At 49.6% G+C, this 22,360-nt stretch overlaps 1 protein-coding gene and 1 long non-coding RNA gene across 10 annotated transcripts in view; one reads left to right on the forward strand and one right to left on the reverse strand.

Annotated features, from left to right (window-relative positions):
- Positions 1–74: 74 nt before the first annotated feature.
- On the forward strand, positions 75–1,064 carry LOC137842954 (uncharacterized). Its single transcript, XR_011089292.1, has 2 exons — positions 75–207; positions 429–1,064. It is a non-coding gene; the product is annotated as an uncharacterized lncRNA (long non-coding RNA).
- A 3,955-nt stretch (positions 1,065–5,019) lies between these two features.
- The window catches only part of RPS6KA1 (ribosomal protein S6 kinase A1), a 43,013-nt gene continuing 25,672 nt past the window's right edge, over positions 5,020–22,360 (reverse strand). For 8 of the 9 annotated variants that reach the window (XM_068657667.1, XM_068657660.1, XM_068657663.1 and 5 more), the window contains 20 exons: positions 18,569–18,685; positions 17,365–17,446; positions 16,979–17,059; positions 16,094–16,173; positions 15,374–15,480; positions 14,736–14,773; positions 14,471–14,613; positions 13,833–13,903; positions 13,490–13,578; positions 13,206–13,270; positions 12,071–12,173; positions 11,651–11,778; positions 11,026–11,151; positions 10,471–10,560; positions 10,050–10,208; positions 9,672–9,833; positions 8,975–9,051; positions 8,689–8,806; positions 8,119–8,256; positions 5,020–7,807 (listed from right to left, as the gene is read on the reverse strand). In XM_068657667.1, coding sequence (XP_068513768.1) covers positions 7,685–7,807; positions 8,119–8,256; positions 8,689–8,806; positions 8,975–9,051; positions 9,672–9,833; positions 10,050–10,208; positions 10,471–10,560; positions 11,026–11,151; positions 11,651–11,778; positions 12,071–12,173; positions 13,206–13,270; positions 13,490–13,578; positions 13,833–13,903; positions 14,471–14,613; positions 14,736–14,773; positions 15,374–15,480; positions 16,094–16,173; positions 16,979–17,059; positions 17,365–17,446; positions 18,569–18,685 — 2,097 coding nt within the window. In that variant the 3' untranslated portion in view covers positions 5,020–7,684. Of the gene's footprint in view, positions 7,808–8,118; positions 8,257–8,688; positions 8,807–8,974; positions 9,052–9,671; positions 9,834–10,049; positions 10,209–10,470; positions 10,561–11,025; positions 11,152–11,650; positions 11,779–12,070; positions 12,174–13,205; positions 13,271–13,489; positions 13,579–13,832; positions 13,904–14,470; positions 14,614–14,735; positions 14,774–15,373; positions 15,481–16,093; positions 16,174–16,978; positions 17,060–17,364; positions 17,447–18,568; positions 18,686–21,550; positions 21,863–22,360 lie in introns of those variants that run through there. The other variant, XM_068657662.1, reaches the window with a different exon arrangement.

The following is a 22,360-nucleotide window of genomic DNA, read 5'->3' on the forward strand; positions in this document are numbered from 1 at the left end:
TGACATAAATGAGACAGACAGACAGCTGGGAGGACTGGGAGGGGGAGGGAGAGGGGAGCAGGTGCCCTGGATGAGAAAGGGATGGAAATCCAACCCAACAGGCTGGCTGCCTCGCTCCTTCTGTGTTTGTGCAAGCTAGAAACATCTTGAACAGTACCTGAGCTTCTGCTGGAGATCACAGCAAATACATCCAAGTTAGAAGCGTTGGTGAGGATGTTCCCCAAAATCTCCAAACAATCCCAAAGTAAAAAAAAAAAATCTTCAACAATACCTTTTATTATTTATTTAAATAAAAAGCCGCCCCCCCACCCCCCACTGACTAGGTATCGCCCCCTCTCTTTTTACCAGGGAGTGCTCTTTTTTCCTTGAGTAGACCCTTCAAATATCAATTTTCACAGAAATAAGTTATTTAAATCTGTTCATTTCAGCAGGATGAGGCACAAAGGACGGGGAGGTACCGAAGCTGCGCGCACCGGCGCCGCGCTGCTGAGGGAACCAGAATTACCAGCCCGCCAGCGCCTGCCTTCCCCGGAGAGCACGTTGCCTCGCCCAGGGTGTTGCCTTCATGGAAACAAAAACTGTTTGCCATTTTCTGGAAAGATCCTTCCCATGCTGTGCGTCTGAGCAGAGGGCACCCTGCGGGTATAAGAGCAGGGGTGAGGGCACGGTCCCGAGTGGGTGCAGGTAACGAGGGGGCAAATTCAGCTCCGCTCTGCTGGTAAATCCTCCAGCAGCCAAAGGAATCAATAACGTGGGTGAACTCCTGTAAACCAGCATGGGAACAGCCTGTAAAACAATGCTGATTTACACGTTGGGATGCAGCAACGCCAGAAATGTTTTCCACCTCCATCTCCAGAAACTTTTGAAGTTTCTTCCCAAATATTTCAACACGTTTTCCTTCCCCGCTTCCCCAGCTGGGATCACTTTTGCCGGTACAGCCAATCCTTCCCGGTATCCATGGGAATTGCCTCCGTAATTAGCAGCGCACCCCGTGCACAGATCAGAGCGTTGGAGCCCGGCAGCTGGAACTGGGAGGCGGGCCCGGGGAAATCGCGCTGCCGCCAGGAGCAAAGCCGGCTTTAATGAAGCACCAGTGGAGCTCCCTGCCCTGCTCCGCTCCTGTTCCTCCTCGCGAGCTGCTGCTCTCCTGTGCCCAAACTCACCCAAGAGAGCACGACTGGGGCCTTGAAACGAGTGATCTGTCTCAGCCGGAAGGATCTGATTGCCAGCTATGGCTTTTATTGAAGTGCTGCTCAAAATATGTCAGAATTACCGTTTCTGGCAGGGAAACTGTGTCTGAGCTGGGCCCCCTGCCCTGCCCAGCAGCAAGCCTTCGCATCCAAGACAGCACGTGTATGGCCCACCAACATCTCCCTTTTTCATGGAAACGAAGAGGTTTTTATGTGGCACACCAAGTCTGCCCTTAAGAGCCTGCTGTACAAAAACAGGAGCTGTGGAAGAGGCAGACAGACAGGAGTTATTCATCCAACCCAAGCTCTTTTACCTCTAGCGCTGCTTGTACTCGGTGTCACAAAGCCCATTACGCCTGCACGTTCCCAGCAGGCTCAGATCCATGGAGCAGGGCATGCAGATGATGGGGCAGCAGAAAACCATCCTGTAAGCCTGCCTCTCTCCACCTTTTTTAAAAAGTAGGGCTGGGGTGGAGAAGCCCTGTTACAATTGCAAGTGGTTTGGTGATTAAGGGTGACTCTTAACAAATAATCATTTTCCTACTGCTTAGGACAGCAGAGGACGCTGCAGGGACTGGGCATCCAACAGGGCTCTCATCTGGATGTAAAAGTGCCTGCCTGCCTCAGAAGTTCACACAGCAGGGGCCGAGGGGATGTTAGCACAGAGTTCTCCTAGATTTAATACAGCTCCTGTCCTGGGGTGCTCACAAGTCCTCAAATCCGTAGGCACGCAAAAACATTTTACCGTTTCCACTGCTGAGGAAGGAATTCGCTTTGCAAATCTGGAAGCGAAGACAGGCGATGCTCACAAATCTCAGCTAACGGAGGCTTCTGTAAGTGAAGTTTGAACTCAACCCTTGTTGTAATTCTGTAATTTGAATATCATTTTCACAGACCTTGCAAGATGCAGATGAATGAGAGATTTCTGGCTTTGAGTCAAATGCTGCAGTAATTAAATGTTTATAAAACACTTTAAGCTTGTGAAGTGCTATTATCATATACAAGAAACCAATCGACTACGGCAGATTGGAGCAGGATTTTGAGGCACACCAGCAAACACAGCTCATTCCCCCTGCTACATCTCTCTTTTAGAGGTGCTAACGGAGAATTATGAACAACACTGCCAGGTTCCTTTTGTTGTAACCAGAGTAAGTCAAACCTGAATTGCTTTCTTTCATATGAACATGTGTGATTCAGAAGCTTTTCCTTCTCTACAAATACCCAAGTCCATGGCCAGCTTTTGCTGTTTATCTCCTGAAGGAACTACCCCTAGGGAAACGAGGAATTGCTGTTACTTCTGATCTCTCACATAAAACTGAAGAGGTTCCACCTGTTATAGGTTTCTAACACCATCTGCTGTTTAAAAGTAAGACAGCATAGGAGCTACTCATCACACGAGAGTCTGTGCTTGTTTGATAAACCAGAAGTGACACCAGCTCAGCTAGAAGGGTTTGGGTAATTGGCACATTTCACTTCTGTTCTTTCAACCCTGAACATCTTTCAGCTTGTCCTTAATTACGAAGTGAAACATTTCTTCACTAGAAGACCTAAGAAGCCAACGAGCAGCAGCTGAAAGCCAGGCCCACGCCACGGGACTTGAACCCTCATCAGCAGCCCTGGGATCCCGGAGCTGCTCACAGCTTTGGTTGCGCTTGGAACTCTTTGGCAGGACGCTGGCACAGCGTGACGCTCTCCCATCGCCACCACGGACTCCGCTTGTCAGTATCAAAGCAGGTTTTGAAGCAGCATCCTTCCACTCCCAAGCCTGACCCAAAGAACAGACTTCAAAATGTTCTCTTAATAGAGAGCCATAAACTCCACAGGGTGTGAGGAGCACAAAGAAAACCTTTCTTTTTGTCAGGAATGAAAATATTTACCTTGTGCTGTCTCACGCTGCTGCCTGTATGGCAGAATAAACACTACCCAAGGATTCTTCTGCTGCTTCTTAACTGAAAGGGGTGCAAATTTTTGTCCCAGGAAAAACAGCGGAGCCTCAGAGCTCATTAAACATCTGAATCAAAGTACTCATCACCAACACTCTTAGTTTTTGTCACGTGTCTTAAAAAGCAGGGAGGTGTTCTTAATAATACTTTTTCTTTAAAAAAAAAAAAAAAAATTTTCTCCAAATGGGCTCCTACAGAGTCCAGCTATTCACCCTGAGACAATGCAGCGCTTTTACTGCCACAGGTTTAGGCAAAAAACCACCCCAAAGCTTAAAGTCTAATAACAAACAGAGGATGCAGCTATGTGATTCTTCTCTAGTCATATCACGTCGGCCCATTTACAACATCACCCCCCATATTTAACATTTATAACCCCCTTCACACTCATAATTTAAAGAGTCGGTGGCTCCTTTTGTAAGCGATCAGCTTCTTACCCCAGCACTTTACATGCACTTCTTGACAAAAGAGACCTTTTACATGTCAATTTATTTTCAGACAAGCATATCTGAAAGGGAGTTTCTCTCCGGAGTAGAATTAGTATTAATGGCAGGTGTTCCAGTGCAGCACAAAAGGAGGAAGGCAGCAAGTTAGCTGAGCTTAAGTAGTCAGACAGCTTGATGTTTTAATAACCAGAGGCAAGAAAATGGAGTGGCAGTGGACCTCCAGCTTTTACAGCATGAATGAAGGTTTTATTCAGAGCCCCCTGTGTACTTGCAAAAGAAGACCTTGATATACTTTAAATGTTGTCTTTGCTTTAAAAGGGGATTAAATTGTTGAATATTACATGAAAGCGCAGCATCCGCCCCACGTACCGGCACACAGGCTGCCAGCCACCGAGCGTTTCCGAAGCCCCTGCTTTTCTGGGAAGGCGGCAGGGGCTGCCACTAGGAGGTGGTGGCACCCCGGAGGCCACCAGCTGCACCGTCCCCAGGCTTGTGTCCCCATCTACAGACAGCAAAAGATGCAGGAAAAAAAAAAAGTTAGAATTATCTGGACTAACTTGGAGGTGGGGACTTGAGGAGGGTATTTGCATCGGCCAGACTGACGCTTAAAATGCAGATCTCATGAAAAAAAAGGACAATTGCTGAGAAAGTTACCGGCCTTCAGTTGTCAAGACAGCCCGAGTACTCATGATGGGAATATTTCTCAGGCCAAAATACGTTTATTTATGCTCTGTTTAATTTGACAGAGGTCAGCCCCGTGGCATTAAGAGGAAGGCACGACTACTTTACACAGTGGGAAGAAGGAAAACAGCCTCTCAGCTGGGTCAACCTTTTACAACAGAGAACATCGCTGATTTATGCCCCCAAATCAGAAGGCTTAACCTTTCTTATACAAAAGCTGGACTCATACAAAGAGAGATGCTCAACATTATTTCCAGGCTCCTTGTCTGTGGATTAACACGATATTTCCAGGTAGACTCAGCGATCGGAGGCTGGATTCTAGGATTTCTGCTCCCTTGAGCTTTCATATAGACGTACAGGACGAAATCTTAAAGGTCAAGTTGCCTATTAAACACCTGAAATAACACAAACAGTTTTCCTTCTCAAGATTTCTGTGTGTGTGAAAATTAAACACATCTCTGTCCCTGTTCAAATTGAGAAGGAAGGTAGCCTGCACATCCTCTTTGACCCACGTTTGAGCTGAATGGCCTCAAGCTCTCGTGAGAGCAGCCCTTTGGGCTTCTCCAAGGCATCTGCTGGCTTCTCCCCAACAGGTTTAAGAACTCCAGCTCAGCGCAGGCCCCACTTGCAGCCCAAGTAACGCAATCTCAATTAAGATGACAGCAGTTGGTCCCAGCTGTATTTTGGGGAAGGTTTAATACTGTCAGGGGAAAACCACAAAGGGGGGCCCATACAAATGCCTACAGTTCTCGTACACAGGAAGATCAACAAGTCCGTTTTTATTGAGCACTGGAATTAAAAAAAGTAACAGCACTTTGTTGATTTGGAGCTAAAAATTAAAACTTAGTTTTTAACTTACAGAAGGATCGCTCGTAACAACTTGGTTAAAAACAGCCTGGAGAGCAAGGTGCAGCCCTTCTGTGGTGCCGGCGGGCCCAGGGGACAGCTGGCTGTGACCGCAGGGCTCAGCACCCCTGTCCCTGGTCTCCTAAACACCGTGGAGCTGTCCCCAGCTGGCCTCACAGCAGCACCGCCGTGGGGAGGATTATACCCAGGGCGCAGCATTGTTCCTGGCTGGTGTTCAGACCCGTACGGTTTCACACAGACATGCAGCCTACCCTTCTAGCAGGGGGAACGTTTGGTTTGAGACTGTCCTGACCAGCGCTGCCATCTGACTGCTTCAGCCCAGCCCTTGAAGCCCAAAACAGGGCAAAAGGAAACAGCCCAAAAAGTTCCTGCGGTGCCTGCTTCAGCCCACGGGGACTGAGCCAGGCTCCACACAAAGCCGTTTCTAGCGACTGCGCTTGTTTAAGGTACCCAACATTTGCTGCCACTGGCACCAGTCAGCACGCAGCGGTAAACGTAAGGCAGGTTCACTGGCAGCAGTACGAGCGCCGTGCCAGGAGCAGGTATTGCAAGGGAAGGCAACGTGCGCAGCCAGGGCTCTGCTGCCTTCAGCACAAAGTCCCGTTATCCCAGACAAGCCCCTCTGACGCAAGGAAACCACTGGGCGTATTAGAGCAAACACCTCTGCTACAACAGATGCCACTCCATCAATTTATCTTCGCTGACTCCCAAAGCACAGCAGAGTAAACCCAGCACAGGCAGATCAAGGGCATCGATCCAGCCTTAAAGCTTTAAATCCAGCTCTGCTGGGGGCTGCGGCAATCCCGGTGAGGGGATGGAGCACGCACTGACACTGGCCTTCTCCTCTCAGAGGCACTGGGCACTAGGACAGCACTTGGAATAAATATTGAAAGAATCCCTACTGCAGCCTCTCGCTGGCTGCTCCAGAGTAAAACAGGACCTGCCTGGGTAAGGGTGGAGGAGGAGGAAGAGAGCTGTACATTTTAGAGAATTTTTTTGAATTCATTTTAGAGTCAACCAGGACTAAGCAAAAGGACAAAGCAACAAGCAAGTGTCCCCTCTCATTATATGACCAGGCCAAAGTAGGAGAAATTCATATGAGAACATTTACTGACTTCGGTCGCATCCTTGAGCACCTGCAGTCTCCGTAGTTCTCCTGCTCCTCCCGAGGAACAGCCACCACCAAGCCAGGAGAGCTCTAGCAATTCCCTGCAAGTGAGAACGGGTCTGGAATACATTTTTAGCACAGTTTACCTCCAAGCACTGGATTCTATGAACGTTAAAATGTCCTGAGAGAAGCTCCCCTCCGCAGCCCACATCCTGCCACCTTTCATGTTGATTACTGCCTTATTCCACAATTAATTCTAGTTATTTCCCGCTGCAAAGTGACGTACTGCACCTGAGGGAAGGTGGCATAACACACAGCCTAACTACAGCACTGCTGGTTTTCTCATCACAGGGCCAGATGAAAAAGCTTTGCAGCTCTCCCAAGAGGCAGCCAAGAGTCGTTATCCCCACATGACAGGGGGAGAGGGCTGGGGTCGCTTATTCTGCAGCTAGAAGTCAGTCAGTAAAATAACATCAACTGAGTGACACGTTTATTGTACAATTCAGAAAGAAACCCTGAGTTACCAGCTGTAGAACAAAGTTAAAATAAAAAAAAAAAGGATGGTTTGTTTCACAGATTCCTGCAGAGTGAAAGGAAAACCAAGGAGGGTAAGAGCCAGCCCAAAGCCCCAGCTTTGCTGAGGAGAAGGTTCTTTGTTGTCCACACCTGCCTGGGCGCCAGGATCCCCAGGGAGCCCTGGGATGAGTTCACATGAAGACGGGAGGGCAGGGGGAAGGGATGAGCCAAACCTAGCAGGTATTCCGGAGATCTGAGCATCTACAGGAGGGTCTGGAACACACGGGGTTTATTTTGTTCAGAGAACTGCTGCGTGGCCCAGGGGAGGGCAGAAGGAAAAGGAAGAAACTGAGTCTGAAAACTGACCTTACACTCTGAACACGCACAGTGAGGTGGAGGGTGTGTGTGGGGGGAAGGTCTTTACAAACACAAGTGCTGCTGGCTGGGAGGCTGCAAGTTTGACTTTGAGAAGGGCATCCAGAGTTTTAAGGGAGGAAAAACCCAAAGCCTAAAAACCCAAACATTCTGCAGTCTTCCAGCTGCATTGGCGTTGAAACAGATCAATTCCAAGAAATGATGTAGCTACAAGTATCTGGCCCTACACGAGAAAGGGTGAATCAGAGCTGCTTTTTAGTGCCACTTGACATCAGTTATACATTCTAGTTCTCATATACACAGATGGATGTCTTTAAAAATTGACAATTTACACTTCAAAAAAGTTTTACAGTGAAGTTCTCTCAGCAAAGATCAGTCCACACAAGGAGGAACAAGTCTTTTGGGGCGGAAGGCACTTGGCCTTGACGTGGATTTGAGAAAAAGTCCTCGAGGGAGCTCCTTTGCAGGCACTGACTACCCAGTTTCCTGCCCCCCGTCTTCAGTAGGTCGTGCAAAGTCTGGTGACCGCACTGCACCGCGCTGCTGCAGGCTGCCCCGGTTTCACAGTGTGGTGGAAGGAAGCTTCTTCACCCGCCTCTGTGCCAGAATGGAAGATTCGATGGGCTTCAGCTGGGGGCTTGGCTTGGAGCTGTTCAGTGCAGAGTAGGTGGCAGCCATCGCCCCCTTGGAGAGAAGGCATGAGAAGTCATTCAGATGCTGAAGAGGCTTTACAAGATGAGGGAGCAGTCGCCACACCCCCAAAAAAAGCCAGCAACATTTATTTTTCCTTTAAATCTCCCTCCCTTATTGACATGCAGTTAAAGAACCTATTTCCTAAGCTTTCCTGCTAAAAAAGCTCTGTATTGCTTCTCCTGGCCCAGAGCTCTATGACCTTCCACCCTGCTCTGCCCACAATGCTATCACCAAGGTTTTAGCAGGACAACTGCTTGACAAAGAGCCCAAGGTATACGAGGAACCCAGCGCAGATTTTGTACCTTTACAAGCTGAACGTCTTGGTGATTCAGCTGGCTCTGGGGTAAGCTGTCCTTCTGAGTTATCCACGGATGCTGCAGGACCTGTTTGGCTGTTAGGCGCTGGTGAGGATCTACGTGAAGCATCTTTGATACCAGATCCTAAAGGCATCATTTGGAAAGTCATACTTCAGAAGACTTCACACTTTAAAGGAAAAAATACCACCCAACCGGCTCCCAAATTAGGATTTAAATTCAGAGGCCAAGTTTAAGGACCCCAGACATCAATCCCCTTTTGTATAAAATATGCTCTCAGTGGGCCTGGGAGGTATAACACAGCAACAAACCCAGCATGGCTCAAGCATGAGGTTGGTGCTGCATGCAAATATTCACAACCAGAGCTAGAACAAAGCAGGCAGAGGCACACTGCTGAGCTGTTTATGGGGAAGCTGTGGATGGGGTAGGAGCTACGCTGCTGCCTTTCTCCTCTCCCTTCTGCCCTCCCTCCCCAGCCTGCTTTGAACTCGCCTCACAGCAACTGGCCGTGCCTGACCCCAACCCTTTAATGTGATGCAGCTGAATATCAAACCGTGCCTTGGACAAGTCAGAAATAGTGTCCCAGTTGCCTCCACTGACAGAGAACTTCCCCCCGCCTATTCGGGTCAGGATCTCTTCTGGAGTGTCACTGGGTCCGTTTGCAAATGGAGTGCAGCTGAGGAGAGAAGAGAACAAGCGTGTGAGTTACTGTCCTGTGTCCTGTATCCAGGCCAAGGAGGGACTCCAGGTAGTAGTAACCCATGAGGAAATGTCCAACTTGCACAGTGCAGCATGGCTCAGGGCAAGGGCATCGCTGTCCTTCCAAAACGACAGAGGCACTTACCCTGCAAGCATTGTGTAAAGGAGAACTCCCAGGCTCCAGATGTCACAGCCCTCATCGTAGCCTTGCCGCTTTAGTACCTGGAACGAGTAAGCAAAGGAGAAAAAGCATTTAGCTCTTGTTGTTGAGCTCCTATCAGCTTGCAAAGAGCGGCATGACCCCTGCGTGTAGTCTGCATGCAAAGCTTCTAAAGCCCTACTGAACAGCTAAGTCAGGGACTAAAGGTCAGCATTCCCATCAGACTTTGGCTTCATGGAATAGAGGAAACCCCCCAGCCACATCAAAATGACAAGCGGGAAAGAAGTTACGATGTGGTGACACTGCATGTATGTTCCATTGCTTTTCAGCTTTTTCTTTCTTCCACACCAAGACAGACAAAGGGAAAATAACCCCACCTCTTTTGACAGGTCAGTTAATCAGGAAGAGAAGCAGCCTACAAAAATCACTGGATTTTAAAGTCTCACTGCCCTAAGGAAAGCCCCCAGCACCTGCAGAGGTAAGGACAGGGCAAGCTGGAGGACTGCACTGCAACTGCGCTGAAGCCCCCATATTTGTTCAGTACTCCAAGTGCTGTTATTTCTGTAATTACCTATTCTAAGACAAAATATGCCAAAACAGGCAGGAGTTAGACCTATCCGTGCAGAAAGAGAACAGTCTCAGGGAGGGAAGTGACAGCCACTGAAGTCCATAAGTTGCTTACCTCGGGTGCCACGAAGTTTGCAGTATAACAAGGAGTCATGAGAAGGCCGTTCTCAGCCCTCAGCTGCTTGGCAAAGCCAAAGTCACAAATGCGAATGCTCTCAGGGTTCCCTGACTCATCCACATAGAGAATATTGCTGGGTTTCAAGTCCCTGTGAACTACCTGCGGAGAGAAGAAAGTGCCATTCTCATACCCCAAGAAAACAAAGGGCTGGAGCTGCATCAAGATACTCAGCCCCTGCTCTGGCCCCACATCTGGCTTGCCAAGACAGCAACACAAGAAACAATAGTCCTGACAGGCACAGTTACTCCCTGGAGGAGAGGAAGTGCAGTGCAATGCCCGGCAGCTGCCTAGGAAAACAGATGTAACCATACTCACCCCTTGAGAATGCAGATATTCCACCGTTTTACAGATCGTGTGCAGGACCGAACTGGCCTCCCTCTCCGAGAAAAATTTCTGTCTGAGGATTTTATCCAGCAGCTCCCCTCCTCTCATCAGCTCAGTCACCAGATACACATACTTCCCATCATCATAAACCTAGCAAGGAAAATATGGAGGGGGTTAATCAAAAACTGCTTCCCAAGCTTCCCTTTTGTATTTCTACCACCAAGAAGCAGACAGAAGCCCACAATGCGGCGGTGGGATCTGTACTGCGTGGATGTTTCCCCACACCAAAGTGATACGAGGAGCAGTGCCATTGGGCTGCCCATGCTGGAGCTGCATTCTGAGCCCTGCAGACTGGTCTGCACTTCATAAACATATAAACATATACATGAGAAGTCATTCAAGTTACACTCACATCTTTCAAGGTAATGATGTTGGGATGCTGCCCATATCGCAGGAGGATTTCGATTTCTTCGGAAGGGTCTCTCTTGCTCTTGTCAATAACCTGCATGAGTACAGACAAGCATTAGCCACAACTGGATGGGGAAGCAGCCAGGACAGAGCAAAGTAGATAAATGTTTGGAGTGCTGCATACATACAGTACTATATCTATTCCCTGTCCCCTGCCCTCTGTAGCAATAAGCTCAAGAAATCCCCCAGTTGCTTCAATGGTTTTATGTCCCCAGACCCCAAAGTTTATGTCTAGGTTATCTGCTAAGATCTGGCGTAGCCACAGCAAGCTTTGCAAAGAAAGGCAAGAGCTGTCCTCCCTCCATGAGAGAGGAGGAGAACGCTGTTTCCCCACTATTTCTAGATAAGCAAGCTTGTGCAGTTATACAAGCACTAAAATTGTACATTTAGGCCCCACACAAGCAGGAAAAGCAATTTTATTCTTTGGTATCATTTTGGTCATCATGGAGATGAGCAGAAATCTACCAGGGGAGTTCAGTTTAGAGTGTGAATCTCAGACCTTGACTGCGTACTCCATGTTGGTTGCTTTATGAATGCAGCGTTTACACACTGAGTAGGAGCCAACACCAATTGCCTCCTTCACCACGTAGCCGTCGTTGAACTGGACATTCTTGCCGTGCAGTTGCTGCAACAGGAGAATGGAGAGCAGATGAGCTGGGAGAGTTCAGAGAACAGTTTGTGCAACTCAATGAGTTAACTGCAACGCAGAGCAAACTGACAGACTGCTGTCTGCTACATCCCACAGCTTCTCCTCCCTGCTGGGAAGAGGGAGGAGAAGAGAACAAGGCAAATATAGGTCAGTAGGCTAACGCTATCTGCATCTAGCACGGTGCATTTTTGTGGCACCTTGCAACCTGCAAGCGTTTGCACAGACCTCCCACTAGCACGGGTCCGCCTGGAGAGAGGAAAGCAAACAGACTCGAAGTGCCCTGCTGACCTTTGCCCATGACAATCAATAGAAAAGAAAGAACAACAGGATGCAAGAATTCAAAACAGAATAACACGGTCACAGGCTTTCCTTTAGCCCTGCTCCAAACAGCACACAGGTCCTGCAACCCCCCTCTGGAGTGCTCCGCAGAGTTACTGCAGCTTCAGCACAGTTGCTCCTCTGTCCCATTTTTTACCTGTACCACTGAGTGCAGAGGGGGCTGGGCAGGTTTCACCTTGCCATCCTCCATCAATCCCGTTGCCACAAAACTGAAGCCTCGGAAGAGCTGATGGGCCCCTGCACTAGGGGGGATGCCTGGCGAATCTGCAACAGGATTTGAAAGAAAACTTAAGAAGGGCTGGCCGTGTGGAAGCAGAAGCCTTCCCCTTGCTCCCCAGAAGCTACAGCTCCTCTTGAGGTTATTCCAGACAAAATCCACACCATACAGCACTGAGCTTGCATGTCTACAGCTAGCACTCCTCACTGCTGCCACTACCTGAAGCTGGCAGCACTAGAAGGAGGCAAACCTTGTGCTAATGGCATAGGCAATCCCATAATAATCTGCACAGTATTATTGCACACAGGAAGCTTTGAATTTGCATGAATTCATACAAACCTTTTGGTGTACGTGATGTAAATTCTGTGTCAAAATAAAAGGTGTCATCAGGCTGGCCTACTGCAGGCTTGAAGGGCGGTTTGATTTCTCTTCGGTACAGCTTCTGCAAAGTAAAGGCAGATTGAAAGTGCTTTGATAGGTCAGTGCACTCAGAAGGGTGCAAAGAGCTGCTAGGAATGAGAGGCTAAGAGACTTTGCAGAACCAGAAGCAGCCTTGTGACTTTGTATTTAACTACAGCTCAGCAGTCTGGGGGATGACTTCCTTGCCAGGAGGGTACTTTTGAGTCAGTTTGTGGAGAAATACTATGAATTTCTACCACCCACAATACAGCATTCAAGGAAAAAAAAAAAAAAAAAAAGAAAAAAAAAAGAAAAAAAAAAAAGAGTCTTCTATGTGCAACTTGGCCCCACTCCTAAAGCAGTATCCATGAAGTATTTACTTCACCAGGCCCTTCTACTGCTTCCTAACGCCCATTAACGCTTTGCTGTCACATGTGCCTCCAGGGACAGCCAGAGGAAATGCCCCAGGAGGACATTCATATCCCAGCACCTCCACAAGTATCCTTTTTAAATTGCTTCTTCTAGCAAAAATTTGAAATAAGCTTGACAGCAATGCTGGAGGTTCATTCTAGCAGCTTGCTGGGTGCCTTGAAAGCATTAAAAGATTGCTCTTCAAAATCACTTCTGAAGTAAGGGAAAACAGGGAAGAAATAAAATTCTGTGGTAAAGCAGGGAGTTGGCCAGAAGCCATTGGGAAATGCAGATTCAGTTATTGCCCTGCTTCTCTGTAAAGAACAACGCATCACCTGGCCAGAAACGTTTCCCTGAGTCCTTCCTACTCCATGCAAAGCAACTCCTGTTGTGCCAAACCCCAGCTATAACCTGCACCTTACTTCTGAGAAATCAGGAAATTTAGGGTGAGATCATAGGCAACTCAGGTATGAGACAGTTACTTGCATGGCAAACAGCACTGTAGTTTCAGGAAGGATAATTAGAATAGATGGGAACACAGATTGGCAGCGCTGCCATGGCTGGTGAGGCTGCAAGCAGCACAACTGCAATTATTCCAGTCAAGAGAGGCGCAGCACTGGTGCTGTGTGGTGTGGAAGTTTGCTGTTGAATTCCTGATACTCACATTCCAGTCAATAGTGGAGTAGAAAGGATGGCGCTTTATCTCTTCTGCCCCATCTGGACCAGAACCTGAAAGAGGCACCCGTGGAGCACGAAACGTTTAATCAGGACCACCAACAAGGCGAAGGCTATTAGCATGTATGCAACACAACCAGGTATTACGGGGAACCTGGCTGTAATGAACCAAGCCCATTAACCCAGCACAAGTGCAAACATGCTGCTGACCCACTAGGACGTGAGAGGCCCAGATACAGCATCAGGTGTATTCAGAAACAAAAAATGTCTTACCTAATCTGTTGGCTGGATTCCTTTTGAAAAGGGCTCGCAGGAGGCTCTGTGCTTCAGAGCTCAGGAACTGAGGCATGCCCAGCTTTGCTCTGGAGAGGAAGTTATGCAATCAGTTGCAGGTTTAAAGAAGTCAACCCACAAGCCAACTGCAGTACCTCCACCCCTGAAAGTACAACAATCTGTTTGGCATTTTATACTGCACCCTTCAAACTAACTGTTGATACCAAACCACTCTCCACGTAATGCCATTAAAGTCGTGAGAAGCCCCAGACTGCAACATGCTCAGAGAAAGAGCAGCAAGCTTGCCCTCTTTATACACACACAGAAGAGAAACTCCTCTTACTTGAGGATGAGGGTCATTGTCTCCTTACGATCCTTCCCCTGGAACGGCAGCGAGCCAGTGAGCATTTCAAACTGGGAGGGAAAGAGAACAAGGGGAGGTCACACGTATGAGCAAGTCTGAGGGCTGCACAGATCTCGTTACACCTTCAGCAGGGAATTCTCCAAAGCTAGAAAAAGCCTTGTAAGCGATCAAAAGCCTAGCTCTGAAGTAAGATAGCAGACATCATATTCTCAGAAGGGAGCCTGATATCAGTTCGTAGCAGGGATACGTTCAAGCCAGTGCCTGCTCCTAGGAGCCCTTGGATTCAGCAGCTGCCAGATGGTGGCACCAGATCTGCACAGCAACCACCAGCCCGGCACTGGGGCTGACACGGATGCCCACACGTGCACCCCACGCTGCACAGCCCAGCACTGGGACAGCCGCAGGAGCTTTGCATCCCCTGAGAAATGGGCATCCCTGGCTGCAAGCCCGCACTGCCTGAGCAGCCTGTTACAGCTCACGTCCTTCCAGGGAGCACTGAGAACATCCCCAGGTCAGCACATCTCTTAAACATGCAGAATCATGCAAGGGGATTTCAGAGCTCCCACTTGAGCAGCTGCTGAGCAGCCAGATTTCCAAAGGCACGGTTTGGTACGTACCATTAACACCCCGTAGGACCACCAGTCAGCACTGTGGGAATGGCCCTGACGGTTCACAACTTCTGGTGCCATGTACTCCACTGTCCCACAGAAGGAATAGGCTTTCTTCTCGTGGTCAATAGCCTCCTTACTCAAGCCAAAATCTACGTATGAGAAAAACCATTAGAATGTGCCCATCTGCTCTGACAGAGTGGAGAGGTCGAAGCAAAGCTCCGTATCAAGAACCAGGCTTGCTGGAGCACAGTGTTTTTCTGGAGTGCTTTACCTGTGAGTTTGATGTGTCCTTCTTCGTCCAGGAGGATGCTGCAGCATAGATTAAAAAAAGAAAACAAAACAACGTTATTATCTGCCAAAAGGCTGGTTAGAACCAGCATATGCCTTGGAGGCTGATCAGAGATGTTCCTAGAACTCCAGAGAAGCAAGTTATTTGTTCCTTCCAACCCCAGTGCTTCAAACTCCATCACCAAAAGCATAAGCAGGAGAAAGCAGCTCCCTTCTCTCTACACACTCAACTTCCCATTGAACAAATGAGCCAGCAGGTTACAGCACCTTTGATCCCCCACATATCCCAGGTAAGAACAACCGAGTCATGCAGCTGCTATGCACCTCTTCAGAGGCCCCGTGTGGTGCCTTTTCCCTCCAAAGGCTCTCAATTGCTTAAGCTGGAGCCCAGAGCTGGCTCAGGATTAATGCTCAGACATGTGGTGCACACATGCTGCCTCCACAGTGCTCCTGGCCGTAACTGCTGATGTGAGGAGCAAGAGCCTTGCTGATCTGCTCTGCTGCCTCCCATCTGGTTGGCCTGGGGGCGTTAGTCAGCTCTGGCTGTGTGGGACAAGGCTGGGTTCTAACAGCGGGCTCAGGACTGAACTCAGATCCCTGGCTCAGCTGTGCCACACGTACTTTTCCGGTTTGAGATCCCTGTATATGATTCCCAGGCTGTGCAAATGGTCGAGTCCCAGAGCCAGCTCTGCTAGGTAGAACTTCACATCCTCCTCTGTGAACATGACCTGTGGTAAAGAAGAGGAAGCAGACAGGCACCGGGGTTATAACCCTGGCAGCAGGACCACTTCAGCTGCACCCAGGCAGCTGCTTTCACACACACCCATATTTCTCCCTTCTGCTTTTTCAGACCAAAGTTTCACAGGTTATGCCCTCCACCCTAAAGCATCAATTGAGCATCAATACTCAAACAAACAAGGTTGCTAGGTAGCAGACAGTTTAAAAAAAAATAACAAAACCCCTCAATGTTTACATTAACCAGGTTATGTTCCCAGTTGGCTTCATCTGGCACAACTTGCTGCCCCTCCCGTTTCGTGTCCTCACCCTGTCCCAGTGAAACAACACATCTAGACAACACCGCAGCAGGACACAGCACGTGCTTGGTTTCATTCTTAATGTGATGCTCGGCAGAAGCCTCTGAGGAGGTGAGAGCTGCCTGTGCTGGTGCTTTTCTGCCAGAGGACAGGGTTCCTGAGACATCCTCTCCTCCTGCCAGCTGTGGGCTAGCAGCAGGTTGGAGGTTTTTTATCCCTCTCAAAGACTCTGCAGGAGTCAATCGTTTCTCCAGGTAACTAAGCACACATGAACTGAGAGCCCACCACGATGCCAGAATATACCCACCTCTTTGGAAAGCCGAGTGAAAAGGTCACCTCCTCTGAGGAAATCCAAGATGAGATACAGCTTCCCCTCTGTCTGGAATGCTGAAACACAAGCCAGAGCAGGAATCAGACCCCTCTGCTCAGAGAAAGCTCAGTGGTGTTACAGTAATCACTTAAATCCCAGTGGCTTCAGCTGTGCAGATGCCCTCCATTGTTAGTAGGTTACACACAGGTAGGGCTAATTATTTGGGGTAAATGAGACAGTGGGACCATGATGTTTTAAGGGAAGCTCACCAGGAAGATTCTGGAACTGCACAAAAGTGTCATTTTATGTAGGATTTGTTCCCTTGCCACCAGTGATGCCCTACTGAGAGATACGTTAGTCATTTTAAAAGGAAAGAAGGCGTCTTCAATTTCCCCAGAGTCAGAGCGTTAATCCTGCCCTACTCTGGCTTGACCAGTTGACTCTGCTTTCTCAGTTTCTCCTGCATTAATATTTTAATCCCAAGGGTTTGATGTTTAAACCTTTTCTCCTGGTCAATGCCCTGTTCCCCATTCAACAGCTAGAATAGGCTGGAGACCAAAGGCCTTTCCAGATAAAGATTTGCTTTAAGGGGACTGTGAAGGCTCCGGAGCAGCAGAGCCAGTGAGGGATGCAGAATGATAAAGGCCCCTTCACCATTTCAACATCTGAAACCTGTTAGAGACCACAAGAATCTCTCAGCAGCCTCCAACCAGCCTGCTGCTGGATGCCTCATGCTTCTCTACCTGCTCACAGCAGGCACACCTGGAGCAGAGTCTTTATTGTGCTTAAAAGCAGTCGGTGTCTGCTCAGGGCTGCAGCCCTCGGGCAGGAAGCACAGCTAGGTACCCTCTCCCAGTGTCCCAGAGCTGTTTTTTTACTCACCGTAGTGGAGTTTCACCACAAAGGGATGGTTTACATCAGCCAGGATATCCCTTTCTATCTTTGTCCTTACACGATCGCGCACTGTGGGAAAGGAGAGGAACAGCTCAGGCACTGAAAAGGCACACAGTACCCCAGCACCAGCCTTGCCCCTAGTCCTAAAGAAATCAGGCAGTTTGATGCAGATCTTTTCTACCTCCAGCACTGCAACAGTGGTCTCTTGGATACAGAAAGACAAGGTATCTTTAGCTCTGACTGAGGTGGAGATACTTCTCTTTCAGCCATATCACCCCAGGGCCAGCAGTGACTGCTGTGACATTTTCCCAGTGCAACTCACCATCCATTTTTAGGACATGGAGGAAAAGAGCATCACAGTAAGACTCTCCTACCTTTCAGTGTTGCCTTCTTGAGCACTTTCATGGCATAGAGATGGTTGCTGTCTGGTGGTGTTATTTTTCTCACCAAGAAAACCTGAGGCAGAAGAAGAACACACGAGCTAAGCACTAAACATTAGCACCAGAAGCTGGGTGCCTCCCAGAGTGGCAAACCCCATGAGGTTTTCAGGGAAGTGCTGTGTGTGGATGTCTCACACCCTGTCTCCAGCCATTACAGCACTCATGCTTTTATTCTGCACTTTCCTCCACCAGGCTTCCACACCTCTTGCTCCTTCCTGCAGTTATCATGGGGCTGTGACTGATGCCTGGGAGCTGTGACTAAGTGTCCTGAGCAGCCTCGTGTTCCTAGCTTGAAGCAACCACTACAGAAGTCACCCTGCCTACTCTCAGCTCCTGCCACTCGGTGTCCAACATCCCGGGAGACTCACTGTGATGTTTTGACATAACACAAAGCCTCCTGGTGACATGCCAGTTTGACAGCAAGAGCAACTCACTGTTCAGAAATCCTTGCTGTTTTTTTTACCTCCTTCCCTTCCCTGGTGTGCCGTACTGCCTGGTTTTAGGCAGCTTCAAAAAGCCTCTGCCATTCTTTGCAGTAAAGCCCACTGCTGCTGCTGCATGAGCCCTCACTCTTGGTGATGGCAACTGACTGAAACGAAGCTGAAGACTTACCGTGGGAGCAGACGATCTTGCAAAAAGACCTGGACTGCTTGAACTTTGAAATAGATAAGAGTTACAGGCTACTTCCTTCACCCTTCACAGAAGGGAAACTGGACTGTAAACAGGGGCCAAACCCAGCCCTGGTTCACAGCATCGTTTCTGAGAAGAGAGGGGCAAGCCCCAGCCCTGTCCTCAGTGTGACCAAGCAGCCTGGTAGCCTGCTAGAGGGCTGCAGGAGGTCCCTCTGCCTTGTACAACACCTGCGCTCACAAACACGATCGTACTTCTTTCCTCCTGATCATCTGTAAAAAGACTTACAGGGGGGCTCTGGACATACAGCCTGGCCTTTATGAGAAGGCATCTCTCCAGCTGCCTTCCAAATTAGAAGCAGCCATTTGCTAAGTGGGCTTATCAGTCAGATTCTCCTTAGCCACGATCTGGTGAGAATCAGGAAGGTGGTTGCGCTGGGGACAGTCCCTTTTGTCATCTCTCTGAAGATCACTTATCTGGCATGACGCACAGGAAGAACTCAGCTCACCTTGCCAAAAGAGCCCTGGCCCAGAACCTTCAGAAGCTCAAACTGGGAAGGGTCGGCTTTCTCAGAGCCCTCCTTCACATGGTGCGTGATGTTGATTTCCTTCACAACGCCTTCACCCTGAAAAAGAGGGAACAGTTGATTGGGAATATACTCCTGAACAAGAAGGAAAAAAAGCCTTGTCCAAGTAAGGAACAAGGACTGGAGCTGCAGACTCACAGGAACCACATCTGAGAGAACCATAAAAGCTGGTGCTTGTCACAGGTAGCTCCTGGCTTCAACATCTGGAACAAATAAGTCACCAGTAGGCTTCTACTAGGCAGCCTTGTTAAATATCCCCCACTCTCCCCAAATGCTATGCTCCCTTGTCCTTTCCTTTCTTTGAACTGCATTTCAGAAGAGTGCTTAAAAGCACCTTCCTTTTTAAGGCACTGGTGGCAAAAACAGGAGTGTTTATGCCACTAAAAATCCCACAACACAAAAATACAGCACTGTTGTCAAAACACGGCCAGGGCTGGCAAAAATCAGACATGTTGGAGCCCATCTGCTCAGCAATCTGAGCAACTCTGCAACATAAGTCTTAGTGCATCTTCAGCACATACAGATGATGCTTTTTAACAGACTCAAGCCTTCAAGAAGATTGAGGGGAAGCCAAGGTCTCTGGCACATGTTTTGTTTAAAACACATTCTTTTATTAAAAAAAAAAGAAAGAAAAAAAAGAAACAAAATGGAAAAGAGACCTAATCAGCAGTACCTAGAATAAACTTATCAATGAAGCTAGACGCGAGTGGTCTGAGGAGCGTATGAGGACAGCCATGGACAGTGAGGTGATGCAGAAACACCTCCTTTCCCCAGCAAAACTTGTCCACCCTCCTGGTGCATAAAGCCCAGGCACCTCGTGCCGCTTCCTATTTCCACTTCCAAGCAGGAAGAGACCTTCCACACCTGCAGCCTTGCAGCTGTGCCTTTTCTTCTACCTCTCACGGATCACACCTAGCCAGTGGGTCTACACCTAGGTTTCCTCTGCTCCAGACCTGTTCCAGCACCTCCCCTACAGCCCATGGGGAGAGCTGGAGCCAACTTCCCGCTGCTACAGACACCAATCTTACTCAGACCAGAAACCCCTTGTGGCCACACGTCTTGTAAGGGCAAGTCCAGCTTTCTTAGCACTTCAGTCCCACGTTACCCAGTGTTAGCCATGGTCTGGTTGCTATTTGAACCAGTGATTATGTTCCAAAGGGCATGAAACTTGGTTGATCTCCAAGCCTAGGGCAGGTGTGGCCATCACAGAGCAGCAGAAAGCTGGGATTCTTATTTAGATTTTCCTCTTGCCAAGCGTGGCGGGGGGGGGAAAAAATCAGACTTCCTTTTCTAAAACTATTCAGAGACGTGCTCTGGAAGCCGCCTCATTAAAGCAGCTTTTAAAAACAACAGGAACCAAGCTTCAGCCTCCGCCTCCCACACGCGCTGAACCCCGGCCCCCTCCCCACCCTCGCACACCTCCTGGGGAGGGCGAGCACACGGATGTGGTCGCCTACCTGCAGGACGGCACCGCGCACCCTTCCTTTCCCACTCTCTTGTTTGCCTTTTGTCTAGATTAGGAAGTGGCTTTGGTCTGTGTTTGTTGGTAGCTCTGCTGTCTCCAGATCCCTCACTGTTCAGGCACTAAGATGTGGCAGAGAAGCTGACACCCTTGGTGGTACAGCACGAGGGGGGTGTATGATACAGGTACGAGGACAGGACAGAAGCTCCCCCCCACGTTGTCTTGCCTTTTGCTCTTACCATCACCTCAGTGACCGCAGTCAAGCCCTTAAAACCCCCGTGCCAACAAGTTCTCACATCCCGTACCATCTCTCAGCTTAAACCAGCCGCTTTGCACTTCTGGTTTCATTCGGAGGCTGAGCCCGTGGCAGACAGCTGGTTACAAACAGCTTCCCATTTCCAGCCAGCAGTTAGCCCAGAGGACCCCACAGGCTCGCACTCCTCCTGTGGTCCTTCCAGGCTGTCCCTCTCACTGGGAGACCCGGGATGGGACCAGCTGGGAGCTGTAGGAACGCTCCTGTGGGCACACGCGAGGGGCTCTGACCACCCCACGGCCTCGTGGTCAGAGCATTCAGGCACAGAAGCAGTCACACGAGCCATCGGGCACGGTAAAAGGAGCAGCCGGTATCCCAAACACCCTGAGGGGCAGCTGCAGCAATACAGGGCTGGCTGCAGGCTGCCGGGGCTTCTTCCCTCCCCTCCTGCCATCTTCATGAAGACATTTGAACAAACCAAGTCCATGCAGCACCAGCACTTGTGTAACTGAGCGTATTTCACCCTGCAGCCTCACACACCTATGCAGAGAGGAGCACTTAAAATAAACACTCGTGTCCTCCTCCGAGACATCTGGACCCATCCTTGGAGCACAGCCGCAGGAACTCTTGTCCTCGGCCCATGGCAGGACCGGCTGTGTGGCTGCGAGTGGTTTCAGCAGCCCCAGCTGCATCTCCTGGTGGGCAGAGATTTGCATGCGCAGCCTGCCAGCCAGAGCCCAGCAGCAAACACGCACACACACCAACTCGACCAAAAGTGGCATCTGTGGAGACGTTGTGGATAGCTTCCTGAGAACATCTTTGAGATGTTTGGCATCTTGCTGACACGAGGGAGCTTCCCCCCAGGGACTCATCCAGTAACTTGCAGTTCAGTGGCTGCAGCTCTGGAGACCAGCAGCTTGTTTAGCTGCGCACCAGAACAAGTCTCCAGCACAAAAGCAGCTCTGTGCCACCGACCTGTAGCACCAACAGCCCTCACTTGCACCAGGTTTCTCACCACCGTTAAGCTTGCTTAACGGCACCACGAAACGAACTATTCCACGAGGAGCAAAAAGAAAAGCAAACCAGGCTGCTCCGAAAACTCATCTGAAGCCTCGGCTGAGCAAGGAGCGACCCAAAATGAAGCAAAGCAGCCCCCCGGCGAGCTGAGCGAGCGGCTGGCAATACTGACCGGGCTGGAGAGCTGGCTGGGGGTAGGCAGCTGCAGGCTGCAGGGCTTCGCTCGGTGTTTCCTGTGCAGCCACAGCTTGAGGAAGGTGCAGATGCGAGGAAGCTTAGGGTCCCTCTCCATTCTCCCATCCCGTTCAACATCGCCCAGCCCCGCTGCCGGCCGGCTGCCGGGGACAGGGAGGCCCCCGCGCGCTGGAGGTTGGCGGATGGAGGAGCTGCAGGTGGTTAAAGCCCCGCTGGCAGATGCGCAGTGGAGACGAGCGACTGGGTCGCACCACGAGGCAGGTTGTTCACGCTCCCGCTCCCCAGCAACAGGGCTTGTGGTTGGGGCTTTTTTTTTTTTTTTTTTTTTAGTTTTGGTTTTAAGAAAAACAATTCTTACGGCTCCTCGTTCGCCTTTGGTTTCTCCGCTCGAACAACACAGAAAATGTGCGTGGTCTGCTAGGTTGAAGCCTGACTTCCACCTCGTACCGCACAAATCTCATGTCAGGCTCACACTTTGGGGGTATTTCCACACCAGGGGAGTATTCTGGGAACCTCTTACTCTTTTAAAAGGAAGAGAAACACTGAAGAAACCCCACACAGAAGTGTGACAGCACTTAGGAAAGCTGCACGTCTCTGCTCTCGCACTTGCACGGGGGTGATGGGTCACTCACAGCGGGATTTGTGTGCACCAATCCCACGGACAATCCTCTGCCATCCCTGGGGTTTGCACCTAGGCCTTCGCTAGCTCTGTGCTGGACGTGAGTCCTTGCTGGGGATGGTGGAGTTAGCTCAGAGCCACCCTGGGCAATTCCATGCAAGGCGTTTT

Source organism: Anas acuta, chromosome 21 (genome assembly GCF_963932015.1).
Source record: "Anas acuta chromosome 21, bAnaAcu1.1, whole genome shotgun sequence".
NCBI lineage: Eukaryota > Metazoa > Chordata > Aves > Anseriformes > Anatidae > Anas > Anas acuta.